The 19,555-nt window shown below is 39.4% G+C and overlaps 1 protein-coding gene across 14 annotated transcripts in view; it reads right to left on the minus strand.

Moving 5' to 3' along the window:
* Positions 1-653: 653 nt before the first annotated feature.
* Positions 654-19,555, minus strand: part of LMO3 (LIM domain only 3) — a 59,220-nt gene continuing 40,318 nt past the window's right edge. For 13 of the 14 annotated variants that reach the window (XM_064459343.1, XM_064459361.1, XM_064459290.1 and 10 more), the window contains 2 exons: positions 10,353-10,478; positions 654-1,286 (listed from right to left, as the gene is read on the minus strand). In XM_064459343.1, coding sequence (XP_064315413.1) covers positions 1,181-1,286; positions 10,353-10,478 — 232 coding nt within the window. In that variant the 3' untranslated portion in view covers positions 654-1,180. Of the gene's footprint in view, positions 1,287-10,352; positions 10,479-10,830; positions 10,928-12,098; positions 12,170-19,555 lie in introns of those variants that run through there. The other variant, XM_064459351.1, reaches the window with a different exon arrangement.

Genomic DNA, 19,555 nt, shown 5'->3' on the forward strand with positions numbered 1-19,555 from the left:
TCAGCTCAGGGTCATTTCCTTAATGTAAATAGACCCTCAGAGGGGGCTGTTTACAGTGCCTTCTACTTTCATTTCTTTGCAGGGTTTGTTGGGGACACAGCCCCAGAAAACGTCAGGGTTAAGCCCTGATTAAAAAAAAAAAAGAAAAAGGAAAAAGAGAGAGAGAGAGAGACCCCTCAAATTTTAAGAAATTTTAAAAATGTATATAAACAGAAGTCCTCTCCCTTTCCTCCCCCCCCAAATAAATGATTTCAGAAAAATAACATATATTTTTATATATATATATATAAAATAAGATACCCAGAGGCACTGGTTTGCATTAGGGCTTAATTTCCAGCTAAATTAAAAATCAAATCCAGGCATTTTGAATGCCTATGGGGCACAAAAGCAGCACCCAAGATCATTAACTTTTGCACCTTTTATAATATATCCCAAACTGGTCAGATTTGTTTTTCAAAATTTTGTAGTAAAATAAAAGTGCTCTTTGAGGAAAATCTATGCAATTAAACAGCAGATGTTTAACCCCTGAAAAATAGAGGCTTATAACAGAAGTGCTGATAGACCCTTAACCATAGCATCGTTAGCAGCAGGTGCTGCTAGAGTTATTAGTTTTCTAAATAGTTTTAATGTAAACAGTATTCTTAAGCTCTAAGTGTAGCATAATGGTTGGGATTTGCTCTTTAATGCTTTTTACTAGAAAGATACAGCTCATTTAAAATAGCTGGTAGATACAGAAAGCATAAATATACAGTAAGTTTAGACACTGATTGTACTAAATGCAACAATACAAAGAAGCAAACAGGAACACAAATGGTAACACAATAAAACTGTATTACATTTGTGCTTCAAATATTACAATACATTATATACAATAGTCCAAAATAAACGTCTCATGCCAAATGACACAAAAAGAAACAAAAAAACCCAAACAAACCAAAAACCCCAAGAGCAAGCAAAAAGAATCCAGCTGTATGTACAGTACCTTTTTAATTAACATTCAACTCTGAACTGGAGCAATTTTCACTACATACAGATGCAGTCCGCCTTTTATTTCACGCAACCATTCTGTCTCCCTATATCTATGCTATTCAGTAGGTTCCTGTGTCATTTCTTATATACATGTTGAGCAAAAAAGATAAAAGAACATAGTGCTTTGTATTCTTAATGATGTGGCATCAGATCAGCGAACCTGGGGTGCATAACCTTCTTTCATTAAACCCTCCTCATAGTCTGTCTGGCACAGAATCATGTTGTTCTTCAGGAAAAATTTGTCTCCAACGCAAAATCTGAAATTACAATAAAGACGAAACAAAGTAGCTTTCAGGATGAATGATGTGATACGATCTTACATGTAAGCGTTGTACAAGTGTTCATGATTTTGTTGTATTGACCGCAGAGCTCGCACCTCTGCTGTCTGTCGCAGCGCACGCAGACGCGTGTGCACATATGGGAAAGCCCAGCAGAGGAATTGCTCTGGTATCAAAATTAATCGTGTGCTTCCAACAAAATCTAGTGCGCTCTAGCACTCTCGTTTCCCCGGCCAAAGATTTCATCCAAAGCCCACTGAAGACTGTGGGAGCCTTGGATCAGGTCACTAGCACACAGATAAAACAGAATAAATATTCCAGGCTATTCCAGGAGTTGAGTGAAAAGTAAATGTCCTGCTTTCACGCAAATCAGAAGGAAAACAAAGTGATCTCATGCAGTAGGAAGCTCATCTGAGATATGATACGTTTGTCTTGTGCAGGCGTAGTGGTAAGAATTTCTTGTTATATTCCACTTGGATATTTTACTAGAATTGATTTAAACTGGTGGTGCTGAGAATCTTTTCTAGCATACACACAACTTTACATATGTGGTGTGAACTAGAGACACGCAGGCAGGTATGCAGAGAAACCTTTTGTGGTTTCCCCCTCCCCCCGTGTAGGAGTTGATTATAAATGTAGTTACTCAGCTAACTACTCTCTCTCTTTTGGTATCAGTATACCTACCTTGTTATGCTATTATGTGCATCAGAATGATCTGATTGCTACAAAATGCTGCTGGGATATTTCATTTGATTTTCTCTGATGAGTAGGAAAATCACATAATGTTAATGCTTCTGGCTGGCTGGCTTCAAACTTTGAGTAAAGTAGGATTTCCCAGCTAAGCACCATGCTTGAATCTAAGAAGGTTCTTCACTGACACCCCGCTCAACCCTTCCCCCCTGGCAAAGCCAATCTTCTTGAAGATACTTAGGGAGCAAGTGAATAGGGCCAATGCATAGAAAAAGAGTTTCCCTAGTGACTGCCTTGGCAGGGTTACGTGCCTTTGTTTATAGCGAACTCTCCAGCTATAAAATATATTGGGAGGCACTACTCACATTATTCCAATTAAAATGAAAGAAAGTAACCTAAATGAACCCCTTAACACTGATGTGAATAAATGAAACCAGTTTCTACCAGCTAATTATGGATCTCACTACATAAAGTATTGTTTAATGTGTAACGGATTATAATGTCCTTTTTTGTATAATTTCCAAATGGTGACATCTTGGACACAATTAGGGTCAGATATAAATGCTTGAGTTGTTTACGGTAGATTTAACAACAGAGTAGCTATGGGAATAGCTGTATATGTATTTAATTGTAACAATTTAACCTTCAAATAGTGGTGCCTGCTGTAGTTGACCCGGTAAAACTACGTAAATGACATAGGTTGACCCGCCTGACCTCTGATAGTGGTCTCCCTTTATCAGATAGTCAATTTCAAATGATGTTCAAGCAGAAATCTTGGTGAATTGTCACAGATTAAATTGTGTATTGAAAGCAGTCCTTTAATGTTTTGTGGAGTTGGAGGTTTAAATGAGTAGCAGTTGGACTGATTTACATTTGTGAAGATTGGAATGCTAGACAAAGAGTGAACCCATTTATTTTCCAACTGGGTAGCTTTGGAAATTTATCCTTATGCTAGCTAAATAGATAGAGGGAAAATAGTGTAATAAAAAAGTGGATTGAAAAGAATTAGCTCTGCTCTTAAAGGAAAATTGGTTTGTTTATTTGTGGACCTCTTTTTTTTTTTTTTCCTGTAGGATTACTGCCTGCTGCTGCTGCTGATTGAAAATACACATTACGGAATGATCCCAAAATCTTTAAGTTATTTATGGTCAAGACACTTTTATAGAATTTACAGGTTCCTGCTATCCTTCCCACCCCAATCCTGGTATATTAGGCTACTAACAGCACAAAAGTATTTTGAGTAGGTGTGTTGGAATGCCGAATTCTTCCAGCAAACAAGTTCTTTGGCAGTTTCTCTAATTTCCATCCTTTGTATTTTTGTCCATTGACAACAATGCTGACAAAAATTCTTCTGTGCATTTTACCAGACTAGGTAAAGGAGTCTTAATTAGTGCTAATATGTAAAAGTGTTTTCCCCGAAGAAGTCATATTAAAAAAAGAAAAAAAGTCCTTCCTAGTTTCTCTTAAATGGACATACAGATTAATGTGGGCTAAAGGAGGGGAAGTTAAGCATCGTGACAAATAAGTCACTCCGTTACAGTTGGCTCAAGGATTACTGATGGGGACTGAGCAGGAGACGCCTGGCCAGCAATGCCCACCACATCAGAGGGTTGCTGCTCAGCAGGGTGGTTCTCTCTGCGGGTCAGGCACCAGTGGGAGACACCACCACCTCTGCTCACCAGGCAGAAAGCACTAACTCTGAACTGTGAATGTTATTCAGCTACGTATTCCCTTGTGTTCCAGTGTAATACAGAAATTAGCCGACTAATTTCTTTAAAATGTTTAGTAAATGAAAAATACACTGCTGAAGTGCAATTCACCTGCATAGCAATACTTGCACATATGACTTCTTGCAATATTGCTCGCATCAAAATCCCGCTGAAGGATTTTGTTTCTCAGCCCTCAGAGAAGTGCCACAGTTTGAATTAAACTACACCAGCTACACGAGGCAGTCAGGATGCCTTTCCCAATAAAAAGTGTCAATGCTTTTTGCTTTTGCTATGTTAATATGTCGAGCCAGAAATGCTCTACCTGTGTCTACATGGCATTTGACAGCTTTATGCATGAGTGGCTTTAAACATACACAGTTCCACAAATCATTTACCTTCCAAGTGTACAGCTGTCTTGCGGAGAGGCTGCCAGTGGCCTGTCTAGACACGCTTGGCTGTGTGATAACCTGTGGGGTGGGGGTCTGTCTGCGTGTTAAGACACCCTCTGGATTCATCTGGGGCTGCGTTTGCACGCTGGGGAGTGATTCTTTGAGCCTTGAGGGGAAACCTGTTACTTGCAATGCTTATGGTCCAAATTCTGCAACTGCTTTTGTATTGTGCAAGTTCAGCGACTGAAACACATTGGCAAAGACTGATGGTGAGGCTTGTATGTGCCCCTGGGTATTAAATGTGTGAATTATGCACTCATTAGGTGACAAGAGGTAAGCACTGAGTGAAAAACATTTAAAGGTGGCATGCTAGCTCCTAAGCACAATGAGACCAGGCAATTAGATGGCTGAAATATGACAAATTCTGTCCGTCCACACTTTCAACCTTATTTGACTCTCAAAAGCGGATTTAACCTCTTCTGAAGTCAAAGAGCTAAATCTTGCAATTACTTCAGATTGGTTTTGCACACTCTAGGATTTAAACCTGCCTCAGCTTTAAAATGGAAGGGTAAATTCAAGCCTAGCCTTCCACCTCTGGGAAGTGATTTTTTCATGGAATTGGCATAGGATGTAAATCAGGGTACAATTTGGGCACATATATCAAACAGAGTCAAGGAGCATATTGAGACGCCACTGAGTTAGGAGTATATAATGAGGCAAGACTATTACTCTTCTAGCAGGCAGATGGTAGTCTTCAGCTTTCCCTTAAACCCTCACCCAATTTATTTAATAGGCATGCGAGATGAACGGGGAAAAATATACAATAGGCTGCATTAACATGCCAGATTGGACTTACCACCATAAATTGATAATACTACTTTTGACACGACTGTGACATTAGTAGAATGACCATTATAATTAACCTACATCCTAGAACTCCTGTCATATTTTACAAAGGCAAAAGGAAGGCCATTTATATTACAAAATGACCTCTGTTATCACCTTGTTTGGAAGGGGAAGGTGTGCCTAGACTAATCACAAGACGTATAAAACTTCCATTTTGAGAAACAGCTATTTCATTGTTCAGAACAGTTATTTAAGGAGATCTCACTGCTGTCTGTCATCTTTTCTGATGTACGGGATGTGTGTCAAGGTACCGAAGACTTCTTAAGAAAGCGAGAGAAATATTGCTGTGAACAAAGATGGCTGTGTGTGAAGTGCCTTCTCTGGTTATGTCAGATCTTTGTTGTTGTAGAAAGAAACAAAATCTGGAAACATTTAATTGATTTCTTCTAGGATAAAGAAATCTCAGGCTTACCCCACCCACACCCTTCTACTCTGCTTTGTGCACTCGGTGATGTAACTTTGTCCTTTCCTTTTTTTTTTTTTTGAAGTTCCTTTGATTTTCCAGTATAGCTCAAATTAATGTTAATCTGTATGCACCACTAAGAGAACAAAGCCACTTTTCTACATCACAGTACATCAGTCCACACCTATAGTTTACTAATTCTAGGGTTCTGTCAAACTGTCCATTTATTATCACAGGCTGGAAAATGGGAGCTGTGCCTGGATTTGTATGTTTTTACCAGTACAATGTAGTATACATACACATGGAATTCTAGTTCAACTTACAACGACCTACCTCAACTTGCTGTGCTTTTCATTTATTATTTTTTTTAAAGCAGGTATGGAAAATATATTTACTTTTACTCTAAATGTAGAGACACTCAATGAAAATAAGCAGTATTTGGGTCTTCAGAATTTATAAAATGACCACTTATGCAAAAATCTAATGTTGGTGTTTGAAATAAGGATGTCCCTGGCATTGCCTTCCCCCCACACTTGACAGAGAACAAAGGCAGCATTGTGTGGCATTTTACAGTTTATACTGGAGGTAAGTGTTTACAGCTACACCAGGACAGTGATTCGAATGAGTATGTAACCATTTTCAGTTCAGTTCCCATTAAAATAAAGGCTGTTTCGGATAGAAGGATAGAACAGTGGATTTAAACACCCCTCAGTGATAGCAGATGGAGATTTTAAACCATACCCTGAGCTAACTTCAGACGGCAGGGAGAAAATACTGCAGGAGTATGGAACAAGCTGCTAAAGCAGCCAACAGAGATTGAAAGGAAGGACACTGAATCTCAGGAAAGTGGGAAAGCCGAAGGCAGGCTGAGATCGTCGCTATAGTCAAAAGTGTCAAGCAAAGATACAGCTGACCCCACTCGCAAGATTTTTCACTCCATTTTGCTAGTCACACACATGCAACCTGACAAGGTGTGAAAGGCAGTGTCTGTTTACAAGTTTGTTTTTCCAGTGGTTTCCATTTTTTTCCCCTTAAATTTTCTGCAGAAATCAACTATATTGGGGCTACTGCCAATGTGAGGTGAAGTGCTTCTGAGGAGAAGTTTGATATAATTACAGAGAAGAAAGGGGAGCACTCACACCATTAAAGACGACTGTCACTAAGCTCTGCAGGTATTTAGGAGATGGAAAAACTTCAAATTAGGAGTAAGCTGGACAGAAACATGAAAGATAAAGGGATGCTATAACCTTTAGGCTAGGAGCAGAGCTTAATATTCACAAAATCCTTACAGCTTTAAACATCAGTATCAAGAAAAAATGGGAAAAATATGTCAAAAACTGGCTGGATGGAGCAATTAGATCCTAGAACTGAATGACTTTATGAAAGGGAAAATATGAGACAGTGCGTATTTGACACCAGGAGACTAGGCTCAGTGGCTCAGGAGATCTCTTTTAGTCTTGTCTACAGTCTGTCTTCCTAGAATACAGTATGTGAGACAATGTGTTTTTTCTTCTGAGTCTGAAAATCTAGGTTTCAGGAGGCCAATAAAAGGGGACGGGCACATTATGAGTTAGTTCAGAGATGCAGTTTATGACAAAAGTCCCCTGAAATCAAGGGGGTCTAACTACCATCCACACTGAGACTTGAGCTGGATGGTGAGTTATAGATACTCAAAAATAATAGAGCAAACAGTGAAGTTGTACATAAAAGCAGAAAAATCACTGAATCTTTCACAAAAAGCACTAGGCAAAAATGGGCAGGCCCCTCTCACCTGGACCAGGATCAACTATTTAAAGGGCAGGAATATGAGGGCCATGCAATAGCAAGCCTGAAGAATGGGCTATCCCAAGGATCGATGTGATGCAAGTTAATATAATTATTAGCTAGCTTGAAAGGCAGAAGGCAGTGGAAGGTGCAACCAGGCACAAAACATCGGAAGAAATTCAGTGTTTGCAAAGACAAAGTAATGCAAACTGAAGAAATGTTTTAGTCTACTCATGAATGTTGCATATATTCTGTTAGGAAAAAGCCTAAGTGGTAGACGATAACTGAAAGTCTGAAACATGGAACCGAACAGAAAATATTATATACTTTCTGGTAGTACTCCAGCTATGTTGTACTTGCATCAGTATGAAGAATGACCAAAAGGATTTAAAATTTAATGGGGGAAGAGGATGTGAAGGTGGGGAATAAGGTCAACCATACATGTCTTGCAATAGCTGTTGAGTCTTGCTACCTCTGTTGGTGATTTTTGGATATCTCTGATGCGTTTGTAAATAAAATATTCTCTTCAATAAATAAATACCACATTAGGGATAGTGGCTGGAATAAAAGGGAAGAGCAGATCTAAAAAACTCATGAACATCATTTTCCATACAAAGGGGCAGCATGGAATAAAGAAAGAAAATTAAACTGCTATCTTATAAACTCATCCTTACTCAGATTCTGCTGTTTGGTTTTGATTAGCTTAAGTAGAGGCAGAAAAAAGGATCCTGAGAAGGGCAACAGAAATTATTAATGGCATGGTGTCTGACAGGATTATTCCGTTTAAAAGAAAAGAAAAAGAGGTTTCATAGCTGATATAAAAAACCTCCAAATCTGGTGATGCCCAGGTGTCTAGTATTTCTATCTTTTATTGTTATACAAGTAATGAAAAACAAAAGATTTAAAGCTATTTATTAATGAGAGAATATAGTCAGTGGGATGCTTTGCCATAGGAACGACAGAAAAGCTAAGTTGGAGCATCCATGAAATAAAATTTATTACAAAAAAAATGACAAAATTAATTCTTCAGAGTGCTACTAGCCCCAAATTGTGTGGAAGAAAGGTACCCTACAGGCAAGTCTGTTTTATTAGGCAACATGAGGGCTATTGCAATGTAATCGGGATTATGGCCACTTTTGAGAATTTCTGAAATTCTCTGAAACTTCTGCAACTGCTCCCTGTTTTGACTAGATGAACTAGACTGTATTTCAGGTAAATAAATTCTTTTGTTCCCAGCCTAAGACTCCTGTAAGACTATTTTGGCAACCCTTTGCCCAAACTACATGCAAAGTAAAAATCAAACAAGAGACTTGAAGACTCAGGAATGGCAAGGTTAAGAATTATTAAATATCCCAGGAAAGTGCTGCTTCAGAAGCACCTAACAGCACTTTTCCAGGGGAATCAGAGGCCCTAGGGCACAGTATGAGGTATGTTAGCTGCAAAATAAAATTGTACATTAGTTCATGCTTGTGGTGGTAAAAGAGGAATATTAAAAATAATCAAAACAGCTTTGCTTTTAGGGGGGAAGAAGAAGGAAGTTCACTTCCTCGGATCCAAGAGTGCTAACTATGATGAAAATCTTTTACACTCAGAGTAACAAACATTGTCTGCTTTGCTTGACTGATGAAGATTAGCTGACTTCTTACATTAAAGAAGTTTGTCTTGTATGGGCTGAAGTGACAAGACAATAACTAAGTGCTAATTGTGCATAACCAACACTAAAGATATGCAGCCCCATTATGGCATGTAATAAATGAAGCGAACAACAGAAATATATTAGGCACTTTAATAATGATACTAGAATCGTGGTTTGAAAAAAACAGGGATGTGAAGGGTTTAAGAAACGAAACCTAGGAGTGTGTGTGTGTGTCTGTCTTAAGCGGGTACTACCAGAGGCTCTGCCTGCCTTACTCAGAAGACAGCCTCTTAGTTCTGTGGCAAGACAAAATTGATATAGGACTTTAAATAGCATTAGAACCTATAATTACCTTGCATTATTATATAGTTTAAGCAGTGGTTATTACTTGCCTGGTATTTTAATTTCCCATGCAACATGATGAAAAAGGTCAATTTGGCTTTTTTTAAAGAGCATAATTGTAGTGTGCTACACTTATTAGCAGCTGTACATTTTATGGTTCTTTAGGGAGGTTTGATTTTTAAATGACTACAGTGTTACAAAATAATACACTGTAGGACAAGGTGAGTTAGCAAAGCTTATTTAGAGCTCTATCTAACTTTGGAGCGTTAAGACTACTATCTTCCTAATTTTTGGTGACTTCCCTAGAAATGTACATCTCACGTTTCTTCCCACCTGAAAAGGTAAAAAAATATGAATGCTATAAAACTCTAAATAAGATCATGTAATAACTGAAAAAAACCATAGTAGGTACATTACAGAGCGGACATAATTGGTTCTCTCACTTCCTAGACCTCATAGAAGTCACTGGCAAAGCTGCTAGCAGCTCTCATGGAGTCAGAAATAGAGCTCTTAGTGAAATCTCTAACAGGATTTGGCCACCACTCTGAATGTAGTTGCTATATGTTCGGCTGTATTCACCTCCGAAAAATTCAGTTGTTACAATTTTACCATTTTTGACTTTCGTTCTGTAACTGTACCATATGTGTGATGCTTCAGAACAGAGTGTCAGGTTTCGGTCCTTGGGATTTCTACAACCTACAGTTAGGATATGGAAATAAAAATATGGTGTAAGAAGTCCAATGCTGCTACAGAGAAAATGGCGGGAACAACATCTTTTAAATTTAAATGATTACAGTTCTGGCAACAAGAAGAAACAACATGTACTTTAAAAGAAATATGTATGATGGAAAAGAAGAATGAAAATGAAATTAATGTAATAATGACAAATGGTACAGCTATGCTATTCTGCAGAAAAGGATCTCAAAGTTCTTTATAAATATTAATTAATTAAACTTGACAGACAGCCTTTTGAAGGAGAGGAAGTAACATTATTCTTGTTTATTGATGCAGGATTTGAGGCGCAAAAAGTTTTCTGGCCAAGGTCATGAAAGATGTTCTGTATCAATCCCAGGAAAAGTATCCAGGTCTCATGCCCAGCCTTGAGTTTCCACTACTGGTAGATGTTTCCTCTTCACTTGAATGTATGCCCGCACCGGTGCCGAATTAGCACTTAGCTTATGGAACAGACCCAAGAAATTCTCTTACCTCTGATTACAAAGTTGACATGCAAAACAGTCCAGGTGATAAACATTGTCCTTTGCCCTCATCACCATCTCAAAAGCAGGTATGAGCTTACTGCAGGCAGCACAGTTTCCTGTAACGCCGAATAACCTGGAGATACAGAAAGAAATATATTCCTGAAGATGCTTAACTGAAAAGAAAACCACACTTCCTTTTTTTTATCTCCCCCCCCATCCCCCCAACAGTTGCCTGGCCTTTGATTGACTTCCCAGCACACCTCCTTTTGGAAAGGCTGGTCTTTGGTGGTACAAGCCTGCCCAATTTACAATACAAAGGCATAGTCCTTTTTGCTGGAGAGAGCTTTATGAAGCAGTGACAGACTAATATTGCACCTATTGTGATGTTATTTTTTTCTGCAGGTTATACTGACCTTTCTTGATAAAAGAAACATCTTGTTAAACTAAACAAAGAAACAGTAAACACATTAGGGATGTTACATAACTGCGCAGACAGAGGTCAAGCTGTTTGCATACGCGGGAAGAGTCTTCTGCTTGGATCCTGCCGTACAGACGAGAGCCACATAACCTTGGCTTTTGGTGCTATTTATTATTAAAACACACTTTAGCTAGAAAAGAAATAACACTTGAAAAAGCCAATATTCTTCGCATTTTTGACATCTAGTGCTAAAAGCTTTACCACTATTATTAAAAGAACATTTTATGAACAAGTCATTTAAATCGTCAGAAAGCATTAGCGGTTCATGCACCTTACAACCCTATACCATAGTTATTGCTATGATTATGTTATTCAGGTAGCACATTAAAGTAAATGAGGCTGTAAACTATATATAGTCACATCAGGAGTAGAAGTATAAAATACTGTAAGAACTATATGAAATGCTGTTTTTGCCAGACATCTATAAACATTTTTTAAAAATTTTCTTTGTTAAAGATTTTTCAATACTTTTCAAGTGGGTGTATTACAAAAAAAAAAAAAAAGAAAAAATCACACATATGCATCCTTTTGTAACACAGAAGGATTATAATGAACAAGGGAAAATACGTTAGCTCTACATGGCAGCAATCTTTGAAACTAAGTTTATTTAAACTACTTAATAGTTGTGATGGATTATTAAAAGTAATGTTCTGCTTGTGCGTAGCAGTTAATGCTGTTTTTAACTATGAAGCACACTAGATGAAAACGCCACATCTGCCAGTTTTCTTTTTTTCCTCAACATCAGGCTGACAGCAGAAAAATATAATGGCTCTCAAGGGAAACACCAAATTAAAAGCAGTTCTAAACTAATGAATTCAAAGGTGCTCTGTAGAAAATTCAGTTTGGTAACATAAAAATGAACGCAGTTTTTTAATCACATCCCTCCATTTTACTGAATTCCATGGGTTACCAACATGCCTACTTAATTCCAAATCCTTTTGCGTTCTGCTTCTACTTAAGGTGTGCTGCCTGCCTGTTTTTTTTTTAAAGTTGTGACCCTTTTTCTCCTGTCTGAGATGCTGGTTACCGTGATCACTGGGAGAAGTGCTGGGACAAGGCCACACTCATCAGCTCTTGTCAGAATGACTCAAGTCAACCTCCAGTTCTGTTAAGTCTGATTACTAAAATTACAGATTATTTTAACAAATTATAAATATTCCCTTTGTAAAACATTCTGCTCCAGGTCTATCTCCATCATGCATGGGTTTCACTGAGGTTATCTAAATCTCACCCAGACTTTCATTCCTCATCTCTAAGGACACAAGACTTAGTTACCTTCCACAGTTGTTGGCTGGCTTAGGAAATAAACCCGCTGACCAAAGGCCCTGCTCTGTTTTCCCTCACATCTATGGAGAAGATGATGGCAGTTTAGTTGTAGGAGGAAAGCAGATCAGGCTGCGAATGGTACTGAGTAAGGACGGTAGCTACATAGTACTGTTATTCTATACGGTTACAGTAAACGGAAAGTCAGACTTTAAGGCTCTACAACAGCAACTTTTGACCACAAACACGAGAATGGTCCCACCTCCTCCAAGCTCAGTGTGGAGGGATCAGACAGCACCTCAATGCTTAGGTAGTTTAGGCGCAGCAGCTGAGCGCTTGAGAGGCAGCTCAGGCCCCTTGCTGAAGAGGGTGCTAGGGCAGCGGGCTGTGTCACCTTCCTCAGCCGCATCATCCTCTTTGCAGGAGTGTGTCTGTGTGCGTGAGGAGGTGGCAATCCGTTACAGCTAGAATTGCAGTTTGCATGTTGCAGGGCAGTGGAACAATTTGGGATTGTCATTCAGCACGGCAAAGGATGGAGATTTACTGCACCAGAGTCTACTATGTGCAGATTTCTGCAGTCCTGAAATAAGAGACCCCCACAGAAGCTGCTTCAGCTAAGCACCAGCTATATTAAAATTTTTCAATTACGTAAAGGGAAGGAGGCCCTCCTCACTGTTAGCTCTTCCCCACCACATACAAAACAAACGTGTGAGATTTATATTAGCTATTTTTAATTTTGGATAAAGCTGTTTATATGAAGAACATAGTTTTCTCCCATTAATAATAATAATAAAAACCCCACAATGCCATTTTGAAATTCTGGACATAGTTTCCCCCAATTTCAATTGCTCTCGCTCCCTGAGCATTTATCAGCTACCTGATTAGAATTTGTTTCCACACAAACCATTGATCATCAGCCTATTACTAGGCAAATGACAGTTAATTACCCACTACATTAACCACTGGGACCTGAGACCTGCTTCTGCTGCCATCAGTCAACATGATAAATGTGGCAAGTTCAGTAATGCATGGCCAGCCCTGAGCTGCCTGCTATAGTGTGAACAACCCTCAATCTCACTTCCATGCCCAGGAAAATCTATGGCAATCTGCATAATTACAAGCTCTGGGTTAATAACAGACAAATGATTTGTTGCATCTAAACAAAGTCCTTGGAATGGGCCTGGTCTCCCGTGGCTGCCCGGGCTGCTGTTGTGCCACCGGTGTGCTTCCCGCTACAACGTGCGCAGAACAGATCTCTGACGCCGTATCCTTCCAATTTGTTGCCCTCCAATTTATGGATTCTGCATATGTGATTTTTAATCATTAAAGAACTCTTGAAGCAATATTATCTTAATTATTCTCTGCTGTAACCAGGGAATTAGGCTTCAGATAAAATTTTCTTCTTCTGTGCACTTTCCCTGCCTCGCTGGAGGCTCCATCAGTTTTCATCTACACCTGGACTCTGAAATTCTAATGATGAATTATTGCCCCTTTTCCTAAGAGGGCGAACCTTACAAGGGAACATTTTACTGAACTGTCAGCTCACAGACTGAGCGCGGAGATGCGGAAATCTGATCTAATTTACTGCAAAACGATGCATTTGTTAGACTTTCTCCTCAGTTTTGTCCAAGGATCAAGAGATCAGGCAGGAGCCACCTTCATATACTCCTTTGCACAGGAGTATGTGCACTCAACTCTCCATATGCCATTTTGTTGTCCTTCCCTCTTCAAACCTGTTACACAAACAAGTTTCTAAAGTGTATGAATTTTACTAGTGGAGAGAAGAAATAGTTTTCTGTCAGGGTCTTAGCTGGAGCTGGTGCACTGACCTATGGTGTCTTGCTTTGTGTGTTTTACAGAAAAAGCAGCAAGGTTTTCATTTCCACATAGTTACTCACGATGGCCTGGTACCACTCTCTGCTCTATTTACCATTTTCTGTGTGGTAAGAGAATGCTTAAACTCACCCTTTCACGTCTACCTACAGGTAGTTAGACTATGCCCTAGCTCAGCAAATTAGAAAATTCTTCCTTACTTTCCTTTCATGTAGGAAGAAAGGATGAGAAAATTTAGAAGCGCCAGGATGGATCTCTTCTCTTGATATTCTGAACCAACATCTGAAATTTTATATTTATACCATATCTACAACAACAGAGATTAGACCAATCAGCCACAGCAAAAGCTTTCATTCTTAATGGATTTGACCGGTACAGAACATCCTGCACAGAGCTAAAAAATGAAAGACATGCAGGAGCCCTTCTACAAACAAACCCAAACCTGACATTTTGAGCAGCAAAAAGTATGATTAAGCACCAGGCTATTGATTCTACTTTGGTAGGTTTACTAAACAGAAATGTGAAGGCTAAGTACTGGGAGATGAGAAAAGGGAAAAAGTTGGGAGGGGAAAGACAAGAAAAAGAGAGGAAGGGAAGAATGGATAGATATGCAAAAGTGCCGAGATATTGACTAAACTACACTATACTTATGAGGCATGTGCTTTCTAGAGGCACCCAGTGTAACCACATTAACACCAATTTCCATCCACTCCTACAGATTTTGGGTGAGGCCCTGAGTAAGGAGGGGGGCAGCTGGTTCTCATCATTAGCTTAGAAATGCCCCATCACACAACTGCACCATTAGGCAGAACTACATACGCGCTAAGATGAAACTGATTTGGGCCATAATTCCCTGTCAAATGACACGGGACTTTCACAAGATTTAGGATTTAATGTTGTTGGTTACAGCTGCTCCTACAAGCTTCCTTCTTTTTGCTGTTCTTGTTTGACAACTGTCCTCTGTAAGATCCATTGGTGTGCTACCGACAGCGCTCTTTTGTCTCCTTTAATTTTATATTAAAATGTTGCATGATTTGGATAAGATGTCTGGGTTTCCAGTAGGAGTACAAAATGTCTGTTTGCACAATGGAAAACAAAGGAGAAAAAATATCTTGAGATTCAGGAATGACAAAGCAGACATTAAATGGAATTTCTCCTGTGGTGCAATAATTATGGATAGTTTCACATGGTTTCGAATTATTTTTTCCCCTCATTCTCACTACTGGGTTAACTAGGTTCATTAGGGAAAAAGTAGATATGGAAGCCAAGTTCTAAACCTGCCTTCACCACTAACTGAATGGGTGACCCTGGGAACTCACTTAATTTTGGTCTCAATTTATTCGTTACAAGGAGGTGAGACCTAATCTTCACATTGTAAAATCACTGCTAGATACTGTTGCTATAAAAAATTGAAAAGCTACTTTCAAACCTCCATTTTCACAGTGCATGAGGGATCAAAATAATACATACACACTGTTTTAAATGTAATCAGACATTTACTGAAATAGACAATCACCTTTTTTTTCCTAGTAGTTTTGTGTATTATTCAGGATTTCTATTCAAGCTGTATGCATTGAAAGGCAGAATTTGGCCCTTAGCAAATATTTCAGACAGCATAAGATGCTATTTGGAGAAGCATAAAACCACATAAAAGAATCTAAAAGTTAATGAGAGAGAGAGAAAAAATTATCTAAGGATCTAGATTACAAAGCACGTTGAAAAGCACAGTTTTAGAGAATATGTGGTTTTTACATGCTGACTATTATTTAGATTATTAGGTGGAGATTTCTTAGATGTTTCTAAGTGACTTAGGGACACAAGTACTACTGGCTTTAAATAGTCTGTATTCTCTTACTTCCCACAAGATATTTTTGAAAATCCTCCCTGTCAAATCATAGAGAAAAGGAAGCCAGTAAATTTGTCCCACGTGCATTTTTATGAATGCCTGGAAAACTTATTTCACTCCCACCCATCCTCCATTCCCTGGAACGTCTTTCTAAATGCTCATTGAAAATGAAACATGCTTCCAGACAAGGGGAAAGAAGAAGCTGCCCCACTTTGCCTACCAAAGTTAATACCATGCAAGTGCAGGAGAAACGAGAGCAAAGAGTACCCATTCGCCCTGCTCATCCCCAGACCTCCTGACTGAACTCACCGATATCCAGTAAAAGACTCCTGGTGACTCTGCTTGAATTAACTCTGGTCTAGTAATCAGCAGGGACCAGTAAAATGGAGTCTCCTTAGAAAGAAAGGAAAAAGGTGGGGAGCAAACTGAACGCAAGAGAAAATGGCGACTTCTGAAATGGTTCTGGATTGTCTCCTGTTGCTGCTTATATGGCCTTCTCTGAGTCACTCTCTTTCCAAGTCTTTTATTGACAAAAACGGGGTGTCAAAAGAGGGAATGCAATGAAGTTGTGAATCAGGATGCTCAACAGATCTAAGCACTGAACCTTCAACACTCCCCCGCTGCAGGTGAGGCAGCCAGATTTCCACGAGAGCTCAGCTCCCTGGCTGCTGAATTATTTTTGAAAATGTAGAAACGCAAGTGTCATAACATGGGAGCAGTTAGATAACATGGTTTAGATGCCTATCCAAATTAGCTTAAAACCTTGTCCCCAGTTCTAGATTGCGAAAAAAAGATGAAGAAAAAGAGAAGACAAACAAAACAGTCCAGTCAGTTTAAGCATGTTAAGGAAGGCATTCACACACAATTGCTGAAGCGTACTTAAATGTCTACTAAAATCAAAGGCTGATTCAGTGTTTGCCTTCTTTGGTAATGCGGTAAAAAGAGGGTTAGTTTTGCCAAACTAAAGCAGAGAAACCTTTTCACCTCAGTACCCTTCATTTTATTTTAAAAGCAAACTCAGACACTGAAGATTTAACTTGATTTTGGAAGTTTGCTGATATTCATAACACTGTTTGTAAGGATAACCAGCATGTGCCACCTGAAAATGCAGATCCCCTTTGCTGAGGGTGAGCTGTGGTACATCTCTAGGGCCTTTGCTACTAATAATTTAAGTTGGTAGCTGGGCTGCGGGCAGATGGGTGTGCAATGGTAAAGCATAGCTGTAGCCTCGTAGCACAGCGACATGCTACTTGTCTGAGTGTGTTTTGCTTTCATGTTTAGCTAACCTGGGTGTGTGAGTAATCCCATCTGACTTTGGTTGGGCTGTGTGTGACATTTAGCACTTGTGTATCTGCAGCATGATCTGTACGCTGAAGGCTGGGTGTGCAAACCTCCTCAGGTGAAGCTGCTATTTCCCACACTGTTCCACTGCATACAATTATCGTAGGAGAAAATAATTGTATGTAATCTGAAGTCCAACAGAGAATGCAGGGGCTTTTTTTGCCATTTTGTGCCCAGGGTTTATGTATTGCCCTCATCACTGTGACTTGCAATTTAACATAGCTGAGCTGTTCCCCTCAGTGCAGACCTTTAGTTTGTTCCGTCTGTGTAGAGCAAAGTATTTGTCAAACTCTCCTGAGCCTGCTGAAGTTCATGACACCCAGCCTTCTTCTCTCTGCAGACTGCCTGAAAGAGTTCTTTATGTAAAGTTAACACGGATGAATTCCATTTCAAACACCTCAAAATCAGACATCCAAAACAAAATATAGATTTACTTCTATATCCTTCCCTAATTAGGTTGTTTGTGTTCTGTGAAACAATCTAAGCTTTCTTTTCAAGTAAGTATTACCAGCCTTAATTTTGGCTTGAAAAATTTGAAGCATGACCAGACATGATTGATGTATTACCACCAACTATAGTCTGAAAAAGCTCTGGGAGGTGGGAATTTTGTTGTTTGGTCAATGGAGTGTTAACTCTGAAGCCTAAATCATACAACTTTAAAAAACTCTTGTTCATCTTAGGAGCAAATATAGCTACATCGTTTACGTCACAGTCTGCTACCCTGTCCCTTCAGTCATGCAGTCAGATCATCAAACTTTCAGTTTAAAGCTAAAATTCAATTTTAAGGAGTATTCTGGCCTAATTTACTATCTGCATTTAATCAAGTTACAATTTTGTATCATTTTAAATTTTCTTTAACCACTCCCATTGACTCAGATGAAAAGCAAGGATGATTGTGCACAGTGCACAATGATCTATGCCTGATACTGCAGAAATAAATTCAAGTTAAATATGACCTCCCAATGTACTCGGGGCTCTGCTTTGCACCACCACTCATGCATCGTGACATCCTTAAACTTCTACCAGTAAAGTCAACATCAATATTACATCCATTTCTACAAAGCAACCATATAAACTTCATCTTTCCACACATGCTTTACTTTAAATCATGCATATAAATCCATCTACATGCACAGGCTGGATCTAAAAATTTGCAGATACTCAGCTGACATATTTTCATTGTCAAACTCGAGCAACTTAAAAACAAATTTAATGCCTCAACTCAAATAAGAATAAGAATGCAATATATGAATCCCAGCTTGGGGGTAGGTCTAACTGGCACAGCATTACGGTACAGTTCAGGGTCAGCTAAGTGCTGTGACTATGTCTGTGTAGCACTCTACTGGGGCTAATTAGGTTTACGTCCTGGCTAACTAACCGCTTGCATCGCCACTTAGATGCGTGTACACTGTTTCCGGATCTGGAAGCTAGTTTAGGGCTTTGTGACGTGTACTGCATGATACGGATATCACTCAAGGCTGTACCTGTTCCTTTTGGATGTGAAAAAGCGTCTCTGAGTTCCATTTGCCGCCTTCTTACCTGAAAGAATGATCTCAAAGACGGTTCAGCGATACCTCGACAAGATTGCCAGGAATGGGCTGGAGGTGAGGGATCCTCAGGGATGACCTTCACTACAGTGCCAACGGAAGAGTCATGCTCGCCTGCCACATGGATGGTGCTCCATGCAGCAGCCATCCGTCCTTATGGTGACACCATGCAACTGATGTCAGGTGGTGCAGATGACCTGCAGTCCCTCCTAGGAGAGAAGCAGTGTCACCTGCAACATGAATGTGGCGAGTCTGTCACTTGCCCTACAACTGCATATAGCTCCCCATTGCTGCGGAGGAAACAGAACTCAACAGAGATGCTTCTAAGGTGCATTTCAGATTCATCCCCCACACAAAAAGCCCAAGAGAGAAGGAGGGGTCTACGAAGAAAAGGACCTAAATGATCAGAAAGCCCCCTGATGAGCAGTGGCCAAGCTCCTACCGTTTCCCAACAACTCTATTGTTTCTCCAGTGACTAAGGAGAAAAGGTCTAAGTGGTGCATATGGAGTTTGCCCCTGGAGATGGGGGAAGGGAAAGAAATTAAGGTACAAATATATAATTAGCTGCCTAATGTGAGGGACATAAAACATAGACATTTTTCATTTTGCCCCAGAGGTGACTGAGAATGTAGAACCTCTGGGTAAGAAATCAATGCACAGACTGTCAGGTAAATACATATTGAAATAGAAGTGGGGGGTAAGTTAATAGTTCTATGAGGTCATATAATAAAGTATATAGTTCTTTCATCAGCGCTGCGAACAATGCAGTTACTGTGTTTCTCCCCTGGTGTAATAGCAAAGACGGTTGCTAGACTCTGAAAATAAATTATGCCATGCTTTATTAAATGGTAAACAGCTGTTCCAGCCACAATACAGCACATGCTAATTGAAGAATGCCTTAA

The sequence above is a fragment of the Phalacrocorax carbo genome, chromosome 1, assembly GCF_963921805.1.
Source record: "Phalacrocorax carbo chromosome 1, bPhaCar2.1, whole genome shotgun sequence".
NCBI lineage: Eukaryota > Metazoa > Chordata > Aves > Suliformes > Phalacrocoracidae > Phalacrocorax > Phalacrocorax carbo.